Raw genomic sequence first — 21,195 nt, 5'->3', positions numbered from 1 at the left:
ATGGCCATACAAATTAGCCTCTACCAGGCTCCGCGGATTGCTGGAAAAATAGTAGAAATTGGCCGAAATAAAGGGATAGTATACCAGAGAAGATCCAGGGCCATAGATCTAGAAGCTCCAATTTGCGACACTGGATCTTCTCTGGTATACTATCCCTTTATTTCAGCCAATTTCTACTATTTTTCCAGCGATCCGCTGAGCCTGATAGAGGCTAATACAAATGGCTCATTGGATTGAATACCAGATTGATAAAGCAAATTTGTTCAACTTTCTATCTGAAAAGGTATATACATGTATTTACCCTTTCATCTTACATGGTAGCAAAGAATCTCTGTGCATGTGTGCATGTCTGTGTGTGTTTTTGATACACGTACTGGAGATATAATCCATCTGTACATCTAGAATTAGGATATGACAGTACTTTCTCAGGTCTTTTGGTTATTTTCCTTCAGTCTAGAAGTAGAACAAAATAATTTGAGCCAGCCTTCTCAGGAATGCATTTCATGGGTTGCGGGCTCAGGCCTACAAACCTTCTTAGGTCATTCAGCTGACCCCAATTCCCCCTATGGGTCAACCTCTGAGCGAGGGGCAACCTTTTGTTATGTTAGAGGGCCTCTGTTCGTGGAGGAATGCTGGAAAAATGATTTGAGGACACTGACTATAAGCAGTCACTACTAGACTAAGTACTTTATATCTATATAATGGCAAGTTTAATTCATGCAACTTAATCCTTGTATCATTTTATCAGACTTTGATAGAAGAATCTACATGTTCAATATCCTTAACAAAGGTGCATGGAGTCATATCAAGCCTTCAAAAGCAAGCCTAGATTATAGTAGATACCAGCCACCAATGCAACACAATCTCCCTTGAGATGCCATATGCTTCAATTCCCAAGACTGAGAGCTGAGAGTTCTACACCACCATTGTTGGACAAGATCACTAAAAAGAGATAATTCTACATTTTTGTATACATATACAAGTGCTGAGGTCTTTCTGTATGACCTATAAATGTAATTCTGTCAACTTGGGGGTTGCTTGACTGGGTGTCACAGCTGGGTTTGGTAGGGTAGCCTGACTCCTGCTGCTGGGAGAAGCTCCAATGAGGGTTAGTGTTACACAGGGACAGGACACCTGTCATCAAGGTACTTAGCAGGCACATACATACCATGCATGTACATGTGTGCCAGATTTGATAGGAGCCCTGGTGTGACTAATGAAGATTTCTAGTAGGAGTGTGGGCCAGCCCTAAGGATTTGTTTGTTTGTTTTAACAATCATGTGGGTGGGACCATAACTAATCAATGCTCAGGCCAGTAGCAATCTAAGATTTGTAAGCACCCACAAGGGTCGAATCCAATACACAAGCATCAGCCCAGAGTGTATACTTTCTAAGTACACTTAGGTACACTCTGGATGTACAATGTATCTAAACATATCAAGATTCCCTTTCTTTACTGCTACAGAATATTCACCCCTATCAGTCAATCAACTGCGCATTTACTAGGTATAGCTGGAATATCTCAAGGACGTGCAGCAGGATTACTTTTGATTCGGATCAGAGGAAATCAGTTTTGTAGCAATGTATTCTAGCGGAAAACAGTGTCCATAGCCACCACAGAGTACATTGTCTCTCCCATCGCCTCTTCTCTTGCATCCCTACATTTGGTGGGGAGCAGCCGGACCTCTCGCAACCCGCATTGTTTTATCATGCCTCCTGAATCGCCCGGCGATGAATCCACCTGCCTGATCGCTGCTCAAGCTGCGCTACCATGCCTACAACCGCCTGCCTCGCCCACCTGCTGCTGCAAATTGACCCCGATCGTCGACATGCTGCAACAACAAAGCCAGCTTGCCGGCCAACTACTTCTGCCATGTACCCAGTCATCTCTGGCCGCCATCACTGAGCACCGAGCACAACATCACGCCACGTGTACAAGAACTCAAGCTTCAGTCTGACAATGACCATCAGCATGAAATATTGTGACCTGAATAACCTGAAAGTACTTGTGCCTGAATTGTGTGTGCCATCTGTAAACTCTTTTATGCTTTTGGAAGGTACTTGGCAGAATGTCCCGTCTTGTATGCTTTTGCAGCACAGAGATAGCAAACACATACAATGTAGGATGTAGGACGAGTGTGAGTCCACTCTCTAACATCATAAAATAAATAAGGCATCGCAAATTCCTTCATATTTTGCATTTGGATGGAGAATTCTGCATTTGGGTTGCAGAATTCTGTACCTGAATGCAGAATTCTGAATCCGAATGCTGACCTAGTCCCAGGGGACCTACAGTGTATCAATGATACCTACGCAACTTTCAGCGAGTAATATAATAAATGTCTTAATGGTGAAAGGTCGTCCGGAATTAGAGTCAGTCCGGAATTAAAGTGATGTCTGTTTGTAGTATATGTAGTTTGCACATAGTATATGCACCTATGTACACTTTGCACATAGCTGTGTGCACTTTGCACATAGTGTGTGCACTTTGCACATAGTGTGTGCACTTTGCACATAGGTGTGTGCACTTTGCACATAGGTGTGTGCACTTTGCACATAGGTATGTGCACTTTGCACATAGGTGTGTGCATTTTGCACATAGTGTATGGAGAATTTCTCCTTTTAGTTGGGAATGTGTTATATAAATGCATTTACAGTCACTGTATATAATAAGTTTATTGCAAATTCCTACCCGAAGGCTAATTGCAAATAACAAAGATAAAAGAACATTGAGACAGGGTACAAAATAACTTCAAAATCTACACAATAACACAAGGTAATTGTCTAAAACTATAGCTATGTGTAGAACTATGTCTGAAGGGTTTGACTTCTCTCTTGTAAAACAGGGAAGATGTATTACCGTAAATCTTTCCTCCAGTGGTCCNCCCAATGACTGGGCTGCTCGTACATGTGGTGGCAAGGAATTCCACACAGTCGCCCCCGAGTACCTCAGTGACCGCCTGTACACTTCCAGTTGGGGCCTCGGTATGATGAGTTTGTCCAATGTGCTTTGTCTGGTGGATCTGGAGGCTTCATCTCTATACCGGATGAACACCCCTCGCATATGTGGTGGTAAAGAATTGTCCAAGGCCCTATACACTAGCATGGCTTTATGTTGACGGTGTAGAGTTCTCACGGACATCCATCCCAGACGAGAGAGGACTTCCCGTGATGGTGTTCTGTACGGGGCTTTCAAGATCAATTTTCCTACTCGGTTCTGCATTCTTTGCATCTTATCATATTGTACCGAAATGGCACCATCCCAGACAGTACAGGCATAAGTTAAGTGCGGTAAAAATATGGTGTTATACAAGGTGACAAGTGCAGATTGTGTGACAAAAGGTTGGACCTGACGCATTATTACAAGCGCGCGCTTTAGTTTAGACAGAACATGAATAACATGAAAATCCCATTTCAGTTCGCTGTCAACAATTACACCAAGGTATTTAAAAGCCTTAGTGGTGCAGGTAAAATTTGTTTGGTGCAGGTACTAGTAATTTAATTTACATGTTAACGGGGGGTGCCCTAATTCCGACCTACCCCTAATTCCATACTAGTTTGAAAAATCATTGTCGCCGCACTATGCATGGGAGCACGTGCCTATAAATACCCACAGGAATGGACAAAGTTTCTGTGTTGATATCGGTAATCCCACAATGTTTGGTCCAGTTCGCACGCTCCGACAACAGACGAGTGAAAAATATGTCGGGGTTGACGAGCATGTCAAAAAACGCAGCTTTGGTTTTGAAACAGCAGCTTTGGGGCAAGTCGCGTAATCGTAAAAAGAAAACTTGTTTGGGACAGAAAAATAGTTGTAGATTGTTTTAGTCATAATTTGTGTATTTTAAATACTAAACTTTCTCCTCAGATTAATCTTTGTTAAATACTAGGTCGGAATTAGGGCACTCCTTTTGTGATAGAACGTTCCACTGGCAACATGGTGAAAAACCTGCCGTAAGTTTCGTGAACTATTACGCTTGGGTGCAAGGTGCTACACTGAAGTGAAATACACAGCTGTGCAGCTTTAATCATTGTAACAGTAATTTTTATCTGTAAATATTAAAGTTCGTGTTGCACGGGTTTGTGGTGAGACAAACTACAGTATTACCAAAGGTACGTGCATTTGCATGGAACATACAGTAGGTCGGAATTAGGACCCCTCCCGTTACCTGCACCAGTGCAGGTATAAAAGAAAGTATTTCGAGCCCTGAAAATATTAGCACAAAAAAAACTGTTGCTTACTGCAGCAGCATGTTAACACACACTTAACCATTCTAAAAGAGCTAGAAATATATGGAATGATCATTGATATACATGTACATGTATGTCTTACCTTCACACCTCATGGAGCGGGTGTTCAGCTGATAGCCATCGCTACACTCACACATGAAGCTCCCGGGGGTGTTGCGGCAGATGCCATATTGACAGTTGAGATTGTCCACAACACACTCATCGATATCTGTCAAATAATAGAGGAATGAAATAATGGTCATCTTTCTTGTGTATCTGAGCATGCCCTAAAAAGGAAATTGATTCAATCCTATCCCATAGTGTACTGATATCTGTGAGGCAAAAATGTGATGTTGCTGAAGGAAAAGGTTGCTTATTTTGTATGTAGGCTGGTTCTAGTTATTTATGGGTGGTACCCAAAAAATAAAGGGACTTCTCACATAGCTTGTTTTGGAGTCATTTCAAAGTATGAAATGATGGTGAAAATGTGTTAAGAAATGGCAGTAAATGTCAATATCAGACATTTCCTCATCATCCAGGCTATTCTTTGTTTTGAAACCCTGAAATTGCATTGGATGCTTTAAATGAACATCACTTCAGGCATGTGGTCTAACTTAGTAAGGATACATGTATTGAACTCTATCTAATTTCTATCTACATCATATGTAGACTTCAACGGTCAAGCTCTAATCATGTTGATTACCGACACAAAGAATTTTCATGCTGATCTAAGTACATTTTATTAGAAATTGAGACGGATTACTATTATACTGATACCTGTACAGATGTGCCCAGTAGGATCAGCTTCAAAGCCCACGTTACATCTACACGTGTAGCCTCCATTCTCATTCAGGCAGGCTCCATTTTGGCACAGGAAGGGGCTCATCAGGCACTCGTCAATGTCTGTGAGGGGAAGCAGCAATAATGGAATCTTTAACTCACACACCATTTAATCACTATACTGTATACAGAGTTTCTGAGGAGGGCCATTCAGTCCTTTCAGAACACAGTCATGTTGATTTGATCATATGGATGACAATATCTAACATCCGTGTCCATAATATCACCAGGGTCCATAATATCGCCAGCTTGAGAAAAAAGTGTGCTATTTTTTGCCTTAAAGATATTTTTACTGCAACATACCCTAGGTATGTACATTTGAGGTGTGCAGGAGTGCATACCAAAAGTATGTTGCAGTAAAAATATCTTAAAGCACACTATTTCTCAAGGTGGCAATATTATGGACCCTGGTGATATTATGGACACGGATGTTAAGTGCGCATGAATTTTTTTGTTCGTTATTAAAAAAAAAATTGAAAAGAAAAATACAGTATTGGAAAACGACACTGTCATACATGTAGAATGCCATTATAACCAGTCCAAAGGAAAAGAAGAAAATGTGAAGAAATATTATTAAGTATTATTTCATCAAACCATATCATTGAGAACCGATTGTCGACTGTCATAGCAGAATAAACACTGCAATTTCTAAGAAGAGTTGGCAGTCAGACTGGACTGAAGCAGTAGACAAAAATGCAGATTTAAGCTACAGAAAAACTAAGGCGAAACAGACATTGGGAGTGATTAAACGTAATCTGTGGGCATGTCCAACGAGAGTAAAATCACTTGCATACACGTCACTTGTAAGACCGAACCTAGAATACGCTGCGACAGTATGGGATCCATATACAAAGAAAGACAAAGACAAATTGGAAAGGGTACAGAATCAAGCTGCAAGATTCTGTATGAACAACTATGTAAGAGGTGCTAGTGTCACGGAAATGAAAAGGAACCTACAGTGGACCTCACTTGAAGACAGAAGAAAGATGTCTAGACTATGCATGATGTACAAAATTACTAATAAACTGGTGGATGTCCCAACTACTAAGTATCTAATACCAGCCCAGAAGAGAACAAGAAATAGCCACGCATTCAAGTACTAACCGAGTTATCAACCAAGGATTGAGGTGTTCAAGAATTCATTCTTTCCTAGAACTATCGCAGAGTGGAACTCACTGTCACCAAGTACAGTAGGGGCACTGTCAATAGATAGCTTTAAACAATGTCTAGAGCTAGAAGTTCAAGGGTTAGGTGTAACAAGTCGATCGGTGTAATATAGCCAGCTGCCGCCGCGCCGCGTGCCTGCGAAGCTGGTGTGTTACGCCGAAAGGCGGTTATACCGGCTATACAGATACAGATACAGAAGAAGATACTGCTGCAATGTAGATATTCTAATCCCAAAGACAGGCACATGTGTGTGTCTTAATGATATATGTGTGTGTCTTGATGATACTAGTATACAACAGGTTAAGCCAGAACATCAATTTTGAATTAAGTTCCACAGTTCAATATGTGAGAGGTGAAGCATCTACATGTACATTGTACATTATGTATACTGTAGAACTTGACACTCAACTTGTGCTTGCACATCTCAAACAAATGAGGCCCTGTTGATTTGATTATATGGACGACATCCTCTGGGAACTCCAAAACCGATGCGAGTGTGTGAATAAAAAAAGTTTGGCGACAAAAAAAACAAAAAAAAAGTTTCCTGCATTATGAAATCTAGGTGGTCATGACAGTTAAACTGATGACTTTAAAACACACAGCATATGGTATGGAGGATAATAAACTCTCCATTTTCATTTCTTTCCATTTTTTTCCCTTTCCTTTGGAACTGATTTCGGCACTCTACAACTAGTATCATTTTCCAATATATCTGTACAATTTACAGCATATTATTTGCACAGATTGCAGCTGCTTTGTACGATTTACAATACAGGTTAATGGTCAACAACTTTTTTTGGAAACGAATGAAAATTCATGCACGCCAGATGTCATCCACATAATCAAATCAACATGGCCTAACAGGTATTACATACCACTTTTTAAAGATGACATGTCATCAAATAAATTGGATGATAATAGGTAGAGCTACACTACGTGATTGTATAATGTATAACAACTAACCTATTCCTTCATGGTCCTTGCCATTTCCATTAACACACAGTGTCTTGTGCTCCTCTGTAAGACAGTGAAAGAAAAATTGAATCTTGTGAGTAACTTTTCAAGTATAGAGCTTATTCACCACACGTCATCATGACGTCACCACCCCTCATGTCCCGTGCGACGCCATATTGGGGTGCATCTCTACAGCAAGTTTCCAAGCGTTGAAATGGCCGACAAACGTTAGATAAACTGTCCTTTGTCCAATTACACGAAGAGTTTACCACCACTCATACATGTACCTCTCCTTACATACCAAGTTCATTCAAAACATGGATTATAAAAAAATGTTTGAATGAGAAAACCCAATGCATCTTTGATTTGCCAAAAAACAGTTACTGTATTCAAGCAACTGGATATGATTTTGGAAACAGTCATCCAGCCGCTTGAGCAACTGTTTTTGGCATATCTTACAACCATCAACGACATCTTTGAATTAACATAACTGTACTAATATGAGGTTCAATAACAAATAGCTCATACAATCATGTAACATTGCATCACAATCTTACAGTTCACCTTAAATAAAGGCAATACATACATTGTCGCCTTTAGTCATCTTTTTCAGAGGTGATATCATGCTTTTGATAAATGTATTTTACAACATCCAATGGAAAAACATGCTAGACAGTAGTTGTCCCATGGGTAGCTTACCACTTCCCACTTGTGGACATGCCTCGCAGGGTTCTCCCCAGCCCAGTCCCTTGCCCTTGGACATCATGGCAGTGGCACAGCAACAGGTGGACCTTGTAACTCGCATGTCAATGGGGTCGACACACAGGCCACTGCTTGATACGTCCTGATAACACACTCCTAACAGAGTATCTGGAAGAAAAGACAGCTTTCATTTAGAAAAATGCTGACCTAAAAATCCTTGGGAATCAGGGAAGATAGATGATGGTGAGAGATGGTGAGAGATGGCGAGGACTAGTGAAACTACAGTACTGTCATCGTTGTTCAAATGGGAGGCTCCACCTACACTGAGTGTACGCACTACTCGGTCAGAGTTAAAACGGCCACGGGACTATGACCCCCACCTACTCTCCTGTCTACCAGCAACAGTCACTTCATACAGGAACAGCTTACAGTACTATGGACCTTACCTCTGGAACTCACTCCCCCTACAACAACGACAGCAGCCTAGTCTCAGAACTTTTAAACAGTTTTTATCAATTTGAAATTGTATCTAAGATTAGTTTTATCTATGTGCTATTTTTAGACTTTTGGATGTATTGTGAATCTGTTCAACTGTTAGGTGTTTGTCTGTGCTTTTGTACCAGGATTTCCTAAAAAACAGGGCAGAGTGGCCTGAGTGTGATACCTGGTTGAACAAATAAAGTTAAAGTTAAAGTTAAAGTACTGTTGTAGTCATCTCTACACTCCATGTGAGAAAATGAGATGAGATGAGTAAGATGAATGAGTGAGAGTGAGTGAGTGAGTGGGTGTGAGATGAGTGAGATGAGTGAGATGAGATGAGTGAGTGAGATGAGTGAGTGAGTGAGTGAGTCAGTGAGATGAGTGAGATGAGATGAGTCAGTCACGAGTGAGTGAGATGAGTGAGTGAGTGAGATGAGTGAGTGAGATGAGTGAGTGAGTGAGTGAGATGAGTGTGAGTGAGTGAGTGAGTAGGTGAGTGAGTGAATGAGTGAGAGAGAGAGAGAGAGAGAGTGGGCATCAGCTGCATGACAGCTGCATGACAGACAAATATTACTATAAACCATAATGTGAAAAGCTTGTTTACATATTGAAAAGGCTAATAAAAATATGGAAGAGCTTCATAGTATAATGCAAGTTGGAGCACCTTTACATATTCTTCCGGTGATGTCGATGGTCAGCCCAGATGGACACTCACAGCGGAAGGAACCCTGGTTGTTGATGCACGTTCCCATCTTGCACATGTTGGGCCTCTCATCACATTCATCAATATCTGATTAGAAAATCACACAGTTGATTGGAAGAGCATGTAATATAATTGTCCCAACACCAAGATGTCATTAGAATTGACTTACTTAATACCCATACAATTGATTTAAAAGAAATACATTAAGAATTCTAAACTGTCTGGTTTGATTTTTCAAAATCTATCAAATTTTGTACAGCATTAGCAGCTGGACTGCCAATGGTAGACAGGACAATGTCAGAGTTTTGTGCTAAGGAAAGCTAACTTCACATTTGAACTGTCTATCTCTAATAGTGACTGTAGCCCCTGGAAGTTCTCCTACATGTAACATCCGTGTCCATAATATCACCAGGGTCCATAATATCGCCACCTTGAGAAACAGTGTGCTTAAAGATATTTTTACTGCGACATACTTTTGGTATGCACTCCTGCACACCTCAAATGTACATACCTAGGGTATGTTGCAGTAAAAATATCTTTAAGCACACTTTTTCTAGAGGTCAGGCGATATTATGGACTATGGTGATATTATGGACACAGACATTACATGTACATGTTATGTCTGACAGTGTGAGTGACAATGAGTCAGGGATCACCAGTCTTGTGTTGGGATTTTGACTGGTGTGTCCCCAGGGCCATGTACCTCACCTGTTCAGGAATGAGGCCATTGATAAAAATTAAGCAGGTGTAGTCTTCACCGGACTTCCTTGGAGGCTGAATAAATGGTAGAAATCAGCCTAAAAAGGAATGTAACTGGCCAGGGGAGTTAGTTGGTCATATAGGGGGTCCAATTTGCCTGCACGGCCGACTAATTCCCCTGGCCAGCTACATTCCTTTTCAGGCAAATTTCTTTTATTTGTTCAGCCTGCAAAGGAGTCTAATGGAGACTATAGCTGGGGCTGGTGTTGTAACACATCTGGTGAAGAATGTCTCATCTACTAAGTATATTTCCGCACCAGACTAAAAAGCATAGATTAGGCCACACCAATTTAATTTCTTGGTTAACGGATTCGCCCGCTTCATTTTTTTCTGATTTGCAAAAAAAAATAAAAATTCATAATCAACTACAAAATGCTCATATTTTGCCCTGAACAGTTGAAAACAGTCCTTTTCATCCTAGTTATGGGTTCACCACACCACGAAGTGGTGGTGAACCCATATTGCTTTTTCTGATGTTTCTTCTTCTCCTCCTCCTCCTTCTCCTGCCATTTTTTAAATGGATTCAGCTTCTTCATTTTAGGGCCTAAGGTCCTGAAATTTGGTATGGAGGTACAGTGGGCAAATACCCCTAGGCGTTTTTTAAATTATTGTGATACGGGCTTTTAGTAATGGTTTTATTTGAGTTTTTTGGCTGTGTTATAGCAAATGTATTACTGTGTTAGTGTGCCGTGTTTACCACGTCTGGGCATGAGTCATCACAATGGAATGCAGGGCATCAACCAATAGGCATGCAGCTTTCCTCTATACTTCTTGCTGATTGGCTGTTGGGATTTAACTTGATTAACACCTGCACAGAGCATTTCCACCTGCACAGAGCATTTCTTGCTGATTGGCTGTTGGGATTTAACTTGATTAACACCTGCACAGAGCATTTCCATACTGACAGTATGTCTTTATTCAAGTGTTTTGGTAGGTATTTCAAGCTTTTCTGCTCCAGCATTGGAATGCGGGGCATGAACGTTTTTTTCTTATTTTGAAAATCAACAGTTTGCATTATGCAATTAAAAATCCTAACCAATAAAGTAGGGAATAGCTATCCAACTGTTGTTTTAGTTGTATGTTACTTCACATTATAGTTATATCAATGTAAATCATTGTTTTCCCTTGTGTTCCTCATTCTTTCCCTGCCATGTCGTAAAATGTGGTGAACCCATCGCTGTATTTGCTCCAAAGCAAATATTGGCCTTTCTAGTTGTTACAGTTATTCAATCTTTCAATGCAATCGTATCATTAAAAGTTCAAAATTCATTACGTCGATGAAGGTTAGACATCCAGGTAATACGATACGCCAAAAAGCAGTTACTCAAGCAACTGGATATGATTTTGAAAACGTCAGACGTTTCAGCTAGTATCCACTAGCTTTCGTCATGTGACTCTGTGACGTTTTCAAAATCATATCCAGTTGCTTGAGTAACTGCTTTTTGGCGTTTCAAAATTCATTGCTTAAATTTTGAACCAGCCTGGTGTATTGACTTCATGGCTCCTATCGTACCATTTTGGGCCATAATATAATGCCTAGGCCTGTTTTTATTTTAATTTTTTCCCCCGCCCGCTCCATTACTTTTCTAGAAAAATCCATTAACCAAGAAATTAAATTGGTGTGGCCTTAGGTGATGTTTACCCAAGCAGAGTTGTCCTGATGGTGCCAGCTTGTAGCCAGGGTTGCAGACACACTTGTAGCTGCCGTCCATGTTGACACAGACACCATTGGAGCACATTCCACTTTTTTCACACTCATTCATATCTGCAACATGACGAATGGATTATTTGTAGTAAAGAATCCAAACATTGTTGCAAACATAGCAGCAAGAATGGCTGAATTGTGTTGTGACATGACAATTAACAAATTTGGATTGAGAAATATGCATATGTAAAACACAGTCACTACAGAGTAAAAACAACCTATCCAAAATTTGCCAGTTTATCAAAGAAGAAGAAGAGTACAACAAAGTAAAAAAAACCCTTATGAGGACAACAATTAGGGCCAATTGTCAGGCAATACAAATATAGTATCAGGTGCAATATAATAACTCACTGTGGTTCAGGAGTGGTATCATGTAAGTTAAGGCACTTTTCATGTATCATCCAATAAGGCCATACCGAGGGTAACATCTGTGTCCATAATATCACCAGGGTCCATAATATTGCCACCATGAGAAACAGTGTGCTTAAAGATATTTTTACTGCAACATACTTTTGGTATGCACTCCTTCACACCTCAAATGTACATACCTAGGGTATGTTGCAGTAAAAATATCTTTAAGCACACTATTTCTCAAGGTGGCAATATTATACATTGTAGACCCTGGTGATATTATGGACACAGATGTTACAGTTTACATGTACATGCATGTGATGACATAACAAGAGGGTCAAGAGTCGCAGGTATTGTACACTAGGGAATTGTTAAACTTCATACTCGTTACACAATACGAATTATCATAAAAAAATATAAGCATAAGTCAATATGACGCCTGTCCATGGTACTGAAACATCGGTGTTCTGAAACCTGAGTACTTCCACTGGGTGTGACATTGTTTTGTACACATGTATATCCTACAATACTGTTTAACAATACCTTTATACCCAAATTTTAAAATGACGTTGTCAAATTCCAAGAGTAACAATTCTTCAACTGGAACCTTAAACTGAAACCAGAGTACTTCCAGTGGGTGTGACATTGTTTTGTACACAATACTGTTTAACGATACCTTAATACCCAAATTTTAAAATAGCATTGTCAAATATCCAAGGGTAACAATTCTTCAACTGGAACCTTAAACTGAAACCTGAGTATTTCCAGGTGGTGTCACATTGTTTTGTCACATTCAATTCCTAGAGCAATAATTCTTAAACTTTAAACAATAGAATATTTCCTTACTGTCAATAGACTTGACAGTAAGGACAGCAAATAATTCACATCATTTGCATTGGTCAGCTCCTTCACAGTCTTGAATCAGTCCTTAAATTCTTCATTTCAATTCACCCATTACACCCAAGTATTTCAGAGGGAGCTGTATGAAGATCACTTCTTTAGCCAAAGTAAATTTACTCCTTCACGGTATCTCTACAAAGGTGTATATGTACAGATACATGTCAACAGCTTGTAACACCCCTGTAGACATTCACACTTTCATCCCAGGCCTGTACATCCTGTGTAGTGGGGCAGATAACTGAAATAATCTTTCAAATTGTGATACAAGCACCAAACTTGGTCCAAATACTCATGAGACATTACTCTTTTGAAAAAGTACGCGGGCCACTTGATTTGACTTTTGGCGCTCCCTAGCGGCGCTTTTTGGTACTGCAGCCGACCTTCTGAAGCAAAAAAAGCACCCTTGAAGCAGATTGTGCACCAGCAAAAAAACGCCTTTGCAGTTCCAACGCAAGCAACTAAAGACACCAAATTTACGTCACTTCTTCCTTACTTTACTTTTAACAGCTTTCTACCACATAAAAATCATGACTGTAGCATGTTTAGAACAGGAGATACAAAGCCCGGAAGGTCGGCTGCAGTACCAAAAAGCGCCGCTAGGGAGCGCCAAAAGTCAAATCAAGTGGCCCGCGTACTTTTTCAAAAGAGTAATGTCTCATGAGTATTTGTACCAAGTTTGGTGCTTGTATCACAATTTGAAAGATTCCTCCAAAATTTGATGTTATCTGCTCCACTAGTGTGCAAGAAATTTCACCTTACCGACACAGAAGGCCCCATCAGGAGACAAGTTGTAGCCCGAGTCACACAGGCACTGGAAACTGCCCTGCGAGTTGATGCAGCGACCGTTGGAACACACGCGGCCGTTCTCAAAACACTCGTTTACATCTGCGAGAAAGGTACACATAATGTTATGTCAATATCTCAATCCTCTTATATATAAGACCTTCTAATTGTGATCTGAAGCTCTGCATGGATGCATATAATTGAGCAACCAGTGCACACAGCTGCAAAAGCTGTACAGGACTTTAAAATATTAAACAACTTGAGAAACAAAAGTCCAAAATTAAACTAAGGCCACACCAATTTGATTTCTTGGTTAACGGATTTTTCTAGAAAAATAATGGAGCGGGCGGGCGAAAAAAACTAAAACTAAAAACAGGCCTAGGCATCCTATTATGGCCCAAAATGGTACGATAGGAGCCATGAAGTCAACACACCAGGCTGGTTCAAAATTTAAACAATGAATTTTGAACTTTTAATGATACCATTGCATTGAAAGATGAAATAACTGTAACAACTAGGATGAAAAGGACTGTTTTCAACTGTTAAGGGCAAAATATGAGCATCTTGCAGTTGATTCTGAATTTTTATTTTTATTTGCAAATCAGAAAAAAATGAAGCGGGCGAATCCGTTAACCAAGAAATTGGTGTGGCCTAACATCATAATAATATTTTGTGCATGCATTAGGATATTTTTAACTAGCTAATATAGTATTCATCAGTTGCTAAGATGAGTAAATAATATAACCCCATAGTTCAATCAGATGTTATGTACACTATAATTACCTTCGCCAAGAAGGTTATGTTTTCAGTAGCGTTTGTCTGTGTGTGTGTATGTGGGTTTGTGTGTGTGTGGTTTAGCAAGATAACTCGAGAAGCGGTGGATGGATTGGAATGAAACTTGGTAGGTGGGTAGGACTTCATGAGACCTAGAAGTGATTAGATTTTGGGCCCCCTGGTGGCTTTCCTAGGTACTGCAGCTGAACTTCCGGTTTTGATATCTCATGTTCTGGACATGCTAGGGTCACGAATTTTGGTTGGTACATAGCTCTTGGGGTAGGGAAGAAGTGACATGAGTTTGGGTCCCCTAGCGCCTTGTTCTGGAACTGCAGGAGCATTTGTTGAAAAAAATTTGAAGGACGATAACTCAAGAACCGGTTGACGTATTGTCGTGATTTTTGGTATGTAGGTAGTTGAAGTGATGCTTGACATAATTAGATGGCAATTATGCAAATCAGGAGCTAATTTGCATAATTAATGAGGAAATTCTATAAATCTGCTTTGTTCGATAATAGAACTATGAAACAGTTGTGACATCTACTTGAGAACGAGAAAAACATCTGAGGATATAGATTATGTAAATGAGGACCTAATTTGCATAATTAATGGCAAATTTTTATAATTCCATAGTTGTAACTGCTGCACCCCGAATTTCATACTTGCCACATTTGGAAGTTAAGTGAAGGTGAACATCAATAAACATAATTTATTCAAATCATGACCTCATTTGCATAATTTATGAGGAAGTGCTATAATAGCCTTTTTGTTATGATAAGGCTGTCATTGGATGGAGAATATGATCAACTGATGCCCATGCAAATGAGGCGCTTATTTACAAAATCAATGATTAAAATTGTAGAATTCTTCACCCGCAAGGGTTAACATCTTTTGGCGAAGGTATGAGATCGTGGAACTCTTGTTCCTTATTTCTTTTGTGGTACTTTTATTTTCATAGTTTTTGCAGTCACTTCTGTACTGTGAACTTATCATTACCATATGAATAAATAATTCACCGACTTGTTTTCTGCACCCTCCGCCATCGTTCCATGATACGACGATGAAGGTTAGACATCCAGGTAAAAAGATAATATTATGCCAAAAAACAGTTCTTCAAGCAACTGGATATTTGGTCAGACGTTTCAGGTAGCATCCACTACCTTTTGTCAGTGACACTAAGAGACTGTAGGAGAAATGCAGGTTTATAAGCACGAACTATTGATTGATATGCAAATAAAGGAAGACAAATTTTTTGGAAGTCCAAACAGAAACAAAAGTTAGGCAAGTCAAGACAATAGTTCTATGAACACCTCCATTTTTCTCAGGCTGCAAACTTTTGCTTCCGTGAACATAAAGTGAATTACAGTATTTCAAAAACACACTTTGACTATATCAAGAGGCAGTCTGCTTCTTCAAAAATAAGCAAACAGGTGCCAAAGTGTCCTCTTTTCAGATCAAGAAGCCCATGCAGCAAAGGAAGAATGAAGCTGAAACATTGGTGGATTGTCTGGAAAGCATCCTGTCAGAGACTGATGCCTCCCAGAGGCAGATTGTTTATGCAACCCTGCAGGAGAACTTTTAACCTTACAGAAGCCACACCCTCTGTGGAATTCTTCTCTTGATCCTAGATCTTTAACCTGCCTCAAGTCTCACATGTTTTCTGTCTCCCCATGCATACCCGAGTTTTGGCTCTCTGAAGATCTAGAGTGCATACTTTGGATATCTTATCCAAGATGATTTGAATAGCAGTTTGGCTATATTATACAACATGTAGAGGTAGTCCCTTGTGCAGCAGGTTGACTGTACATTGTCAAGTAAAACTGCCGAAGTCTGTAAAATGATACAGATTCAATGTGGCTTCCATTTTACAGTGTGTCCACATATTGTTCATGATCTTTGCAACATGAAAAACGCCGCGTCTTAACTCTTTATGTACAGCAGTTTGATATATCTCCTGTGAAGGTTCCATACAATATTTGGACATTCCACTAAATTTTGTGCTGTATAATGGAGCTTACTGCAAGTACCACTGTACATATTTCATCACTGATGTCAAGAATCATGGCGTAAGCAATATAATTACTAGTATACCGCTATTCATCCCCTGGCTGTCAGATATTTCTACATGTTATCATATTAATATACAATTTATGATATTCTGTTTGTCTGTAAACTTGCAAATATCCAAGATGATTGAACAGCAGTTTGCATCTGGTTTTAGTAAATATTATGCATTTCAATCAATTCAAGTAAATCTGTATTTTGCTTTCTGAGATAAAAATGTCTTTGGCATCCATGAACCAATCTTCCTCCTGATGAAGCACTGGGAGATTATTGGGTTGACGGGGTTATTTTAATCTTCAACTGCAAATTACATGTAAGCACAAGGAAACTTGGCAAGAACATCTGCCTTCTGTCTCTACTGAGTAACTATCACCTCCATTGAAAGCCTTCAGGAGTAAGGGTTATGTCAAAGCCTGATCCCGGGTCCTGTCGGACCTATAATGTAACTCAGCTGCCATGGATGGGCTCTAAATCTTTTGCTACCTTATCTTGTGTTTATTTGTTGGAAGTGACACCTTGCTACATTTCTTGGCAGTTAAGTCTCCAACAAGCCACAGCCAGAAAGAGAACTCTTTCACCTCTAACCACAATGACAAGCTGCCAGACACACAGTACAGCTACAAATGACCCCCAGCACAGGGAGGGAATAACTTTGTTCAACAAGTACTGATGCCAAAATCAGGGCAAACATTCCTGTGTCCTCTGGACTAAAGAAGGAGGAACTCAGGAGATTAATTCTTCTTGTGAAGACAGCCTGATGAGGGCATGCATGGGGGGGTCCCGACGATGCTCTACGCTGAATTCGGAAACCTCTCGATACGCATTATGATAAATTCCAAGTAGCTACAATGCATTACGTAGAATTAAAACGCCGAATACGCTCTACGCAAAATGCGCCAATTACGCTCTACGTTGAATTAGAGAGGTCCGTCTACACTCTACGTAGAATATTAAAACGGCCGATTACGCTCTAAGGAAAAGGGCTTGCGGGCTCCCCCTGATGAGAGCCTGCATGCCCTATTTCATAAGGTGTAACCAGATTTGTTCGTAATCCATAGGCAGTCACCCAAAATCAAGTCAATTCGTAATCAGTATATTAGCCATTACAAGTAATTAGTTCTTTCGTTCTACGTAAAGCTTATAGGCTTTACCTTTATGGGGGCCTGCAAGGGGGGGTCCCGACAACGCTCTATGCTGAATTCGGAAACTTCTTGATTACGCTTTACGATAAATTCCACGTGGCCACAACGCATTACGTAGAATTAAAACGGCGAATACGCCCTACGCAAAATGCGCCGAGCGGTACGTCTACGCTCTACGTAGAGTTAAAATGGCCGATTACGCTCTACGGAAAAGGGGTTGCGGGCCCCCCTTTATGCAACGTATAACGTACTCCAAATAGCACTCCATTATGTAACAAAATTCGTAATCAGCTCTGAAAATTTTGCCTAATTCGTAATGACTACCTCCCCCATGCACGCCCTCTCTGATGTTTGTCTTCAATGCAGAGTAATAGCAAGTTCTTTAAACTTCTTTTACTCTTAAAGTTTGCCTTTTTCTACTCTTCTGACACTTTTCCAACATTGAATTTTCCTCAACTACTGATGACAGCACAAAATGTTAGTCTAGCATGACTGTTTGTTGTGGGCTTGAATTTTGGCTAAAGACATAAAAGTAATATACTGTATAACTTTGTGGTAGCAAAAGTACACGGCCTGAGAAAAATGGACATGTTCTCAGAACTATATGTTGCCGGTGGCAGCAGGTGCAGAAAAAAGAAAGTCGGCAAATGATTTGTTCACGGTAATGACATCTTAGCGGTACAGTAGTGTCCACAAAAACCATGAAGTTACATTAAACTATCATGAAAAAGTCGCAATATTTACAGTCAAATATTTCTTCCATTAGGCCACACCAATTTAATTTCTTAGTTAACGGATTTGCCCCCTTCATTTTTTTCTCATTTGCAAATAAAAATAAAAATTCAGAATCAACTGCAAAATCCTCAAATTTTGCCCTGAATAGTTGAAAACAGTCCTTTTCTTCCTAGTTGTTACAGTTATTCTATCTTTCAATGCAATGGTATCATTAAAAGTTCAAAATTCATTGTTTCAATTTTGAACCAGCCTGGTGTGTTGACTTCATGGCTCCTATTGTACCATTTGGGAATAGGATGCCTAGGCCTGTTTTTTTTTTTTCGCCCACCCGCTCCATTATTTTTCTAGAAAAATCCATTAACCAAGAAATTAAATTGGTGTGGCCTTAGTTGACAGAAGTATTAGATTCCACCTAATTAATAAATTCAAAGTATTTGACTCACCAAGGCAAGACAGTTGGTTTGGCGCAGGTTTCCATCCCTTGTCACAGGTGCACTGGTACGAGCCCAGTGTGTTGGTACATGAGCCGTGGGCACAAAGGTTGCTGCGAGAACACTCATTGATATCTGCAGCACAAAGTATAGTATGTGAGTCCCAAAGTCACGTGTCATGCCATACCAAGCAACATTGTCAATCAACTACGCTGTATGCACTTCCGTTTGTCTATGATCAAGTATGTGACATTATGTGTTATTTAATTATAGTATAGATTTGATAGGATTTAATAACTTTTGGTACATACACACATATTAAGCCATAGGCACACAGGTTGCTGACAGAACACTCATTGATATCTGTAGCACAAAGTTGGGTACATGTATTTATGTCCTACCCGGGCCGCGATTTCATTCGATACGGGTGTTCCAGCCCGTGTGATAACTAGCGGTACGGCCCGGGGGTTCTTAATGCGTACGGCCCGGGCCTTCCAAATGTTCCATAGAATAGTTAGAACGTGTTTCTCCCTAACCGCGTGCACCGCTTTCGAAAATTCGAATACATAATTCGGACATTGGAATTGTTGTTGTTGCATTTTTGGGGTTTAGGGACACGAAATTTTCGCTCATTTCGCATTGAAAGGCGTGTTTTCTTGGGTGGGTATGACATAAATAAAATACAACACGGTGTATTCCGCATCACCCTCGGTCCCAGCCCTCCCGCGGATCAGATCTCCCTTCGGCCTTCGGGCGATCCGACGCGTGGTCGGGCTGGTACTTCGGGCGATACGGAATACCTCGTGTTATATTCTATATGTACATGTAAGTCCCAAATTAACATGTGTGATGCTATACCAAGCAACATCGTCATTTAACTGTCATGATACTGTATGCACCCTCCATTTGTCTATGATCTAGTATGCGACATCATGTATTATTGTATACAATTGATATATCCCTCGGTTTGATAATTTTTCATTAGGGAACAAACAAAGAAATATCAACAAAGTTATTAAGTTATTATGAGGTGCTAAGTCTGTATTGTCTGAAGTACAGGTATCATCATTTGAAGCGTGCTGGAACAAGCCGCAATTTAATTCCGGAAAAACAATTTAATTCCGGACTCCAGGCCAATAACTCCAGAATGCTTTACTCGATTAAGTTTATATTTGTCATGAGTACATACCAGAGGGTGACAATTATGCGGAACATGTCAATTGGTCCCTAGGGAGTAGTCCAATTATATATAATTATCTATAATTATACATAATGATTTGTTCATTATACATAATTATATATTTCCCTTTTTACCATTATACATAATTATATATAACCCCCTTCCCATTATATATAATGATACATACATTATGTAACCCCTTTCCCCATTATACATAATTATACATAACCCATTTCCCCATTATACATAATTATACATATCAAACCATTATTATACATAACTATATATATTTATTAATAAGGGAATGGTTACCTCCACAAGAAGTGCCCCCAGCAGTCAGACTGTAGCCAGAGTTACACATGCAGATGAAGCTGCCCTGGGAGTTGACACAGCGACCGTTGGCACAGATAGAGCCTTTCTGCTCCTCACACTCATCCAAATCTACAGCATGGGGCACAGATGGTTAAAAAAATCAATCGATAAATCAATCAATCAATCAATCAATCAATCAATCAATCAGTCAATCAATCAATCAATCAATCAATCAAATGGTTTATTTGTAAAAACAAACAAGAACTTGTAGCCGTTGGCTAAATTGTGTCCTGCTGTACAATTTGATTTCTTGACATATTTAACATAACACATTAAAATTGCTAAGTTATTCAATAAAATCCATATCATCATACATTAGATACCTAAAAATAACAGTTTCAAGTTCAACATTAAAACTAACAATTACAGACATATATGAAATACTAACACAATAATATACAGAGTAAAAAATGAGACTAGAGGACAGACTAACCACCCTAGAAGTATGATACACATTATTTGGAGGAATTGTTCAATATGCAAACTAGGTATGGTACTGGAGAGTTCTTATATCTGTTGGTCCTGTATTTAGTAGTTTTTAGCTTCAGAAAAAAGAGTCAGAGATTTGGGAGGTACTGGTAACAATTATCAACATTAAAAGAAAATGTAACAAAACTTGTACATGTATGTGTGATTTCATAATAGTTTAACAGCCTCAGCTCACTTTATCAGTACCCTGACAGTCAATTTGAAATCAAACTCAAGTCAAGACTGATGGGTCTTTAACAACTACAAAGGAAGCTATTTGCTGCTTATGATGCACCTTAGCATTTTAACATTAGTCAAAGGCATGCATATGAGGCATGCAGTTATTAAGGTACAGCAAGGTGGACAAAAATAGTTAGTAAATACATGATACTGTAGTAATACATGTGATAGCTGGAAGGAGACAAATATGTCTTTGAAGGAATCTCAGTTAGACA

At 39.6% G+C, this 21,195-nt stretch overlaps 1 protein-coding gene across 5 annotated transcripts in view; it reads right to left on the bottom strand.

Moving 5' to 3' along the window:
* The window catches only part of LOC109467720 (fibrillin-2-like), a 162,390-nt gene that overhangs the window by 83,905 nt on the left and 57,290 nt on the right, over positions 1 to 21,195 (bottom strand). For all 5 annotated transcript variants that reach the window (XM_019765768.1, XM_019765767.1, XM_019765766.1 and 2 more), the window contains exons 14-22: positions 20,213 to 20,341; positions 18,733 to 18,855; positions 13,551 to 13,676; positions 11,478 to 11,600; positions 9,038 to 9,163; positions 7,891 to 8,061; positions 7,201 to 7,254; positions 5,008 to 5,133; positions 4,334 to 4,459 (exon numbers count right to left, since the gene is read on the bottom strand). In XM_019765768.1, the coding sequence (XP_019621327.1) occupies positions 4,334 to 4,459; positions 5,008 to 5,133; positions 7,201 to 7,254; positions 7,891 to 8,061; positions 9,038 to 9,163; positions 11,478 to 11,600; positions 13,551 to 13,676; positions 18,733 to 18,855; positions 20,213 to 20,341 (1,104 nt within the window). The remainder of the gene's footprint in view (positions 1 to 4,333; positions 4,460 to 5,007; positions 5,134 to 7,200; positions 7,255 to 7,890; positions 8,062 to 9,037; positions 9,164 to 11,477; positions 11,601 to 13,550; positions 13,677 to 18,732; positions 18,856 to 20,212; positions 20,342 to 21,195) is intronic.

This window comes from Branchiostoma belcheri, unplaced genomic scaffold, assembly GCF_001625305.1.
Source record: "Branchiostoma belcheri isolate BF01 breed outbred unplaced genomic scaffold, Haploidv18h27 scaffold189, whole genome shotgun sequence".
In the NCBI taxonomy this organism is placed as follows: Eukaryota; Metazoa; Chordata; class Leptocardii; order Amphioxiformes; family Branchiostomatidae; genus Branchiostoma; species Branchiostoma belcheri.
Note: the sequence above shows the minus strand (reverse complement) of the source record. Positions and strands in the feature narration are given on the sequence as shown.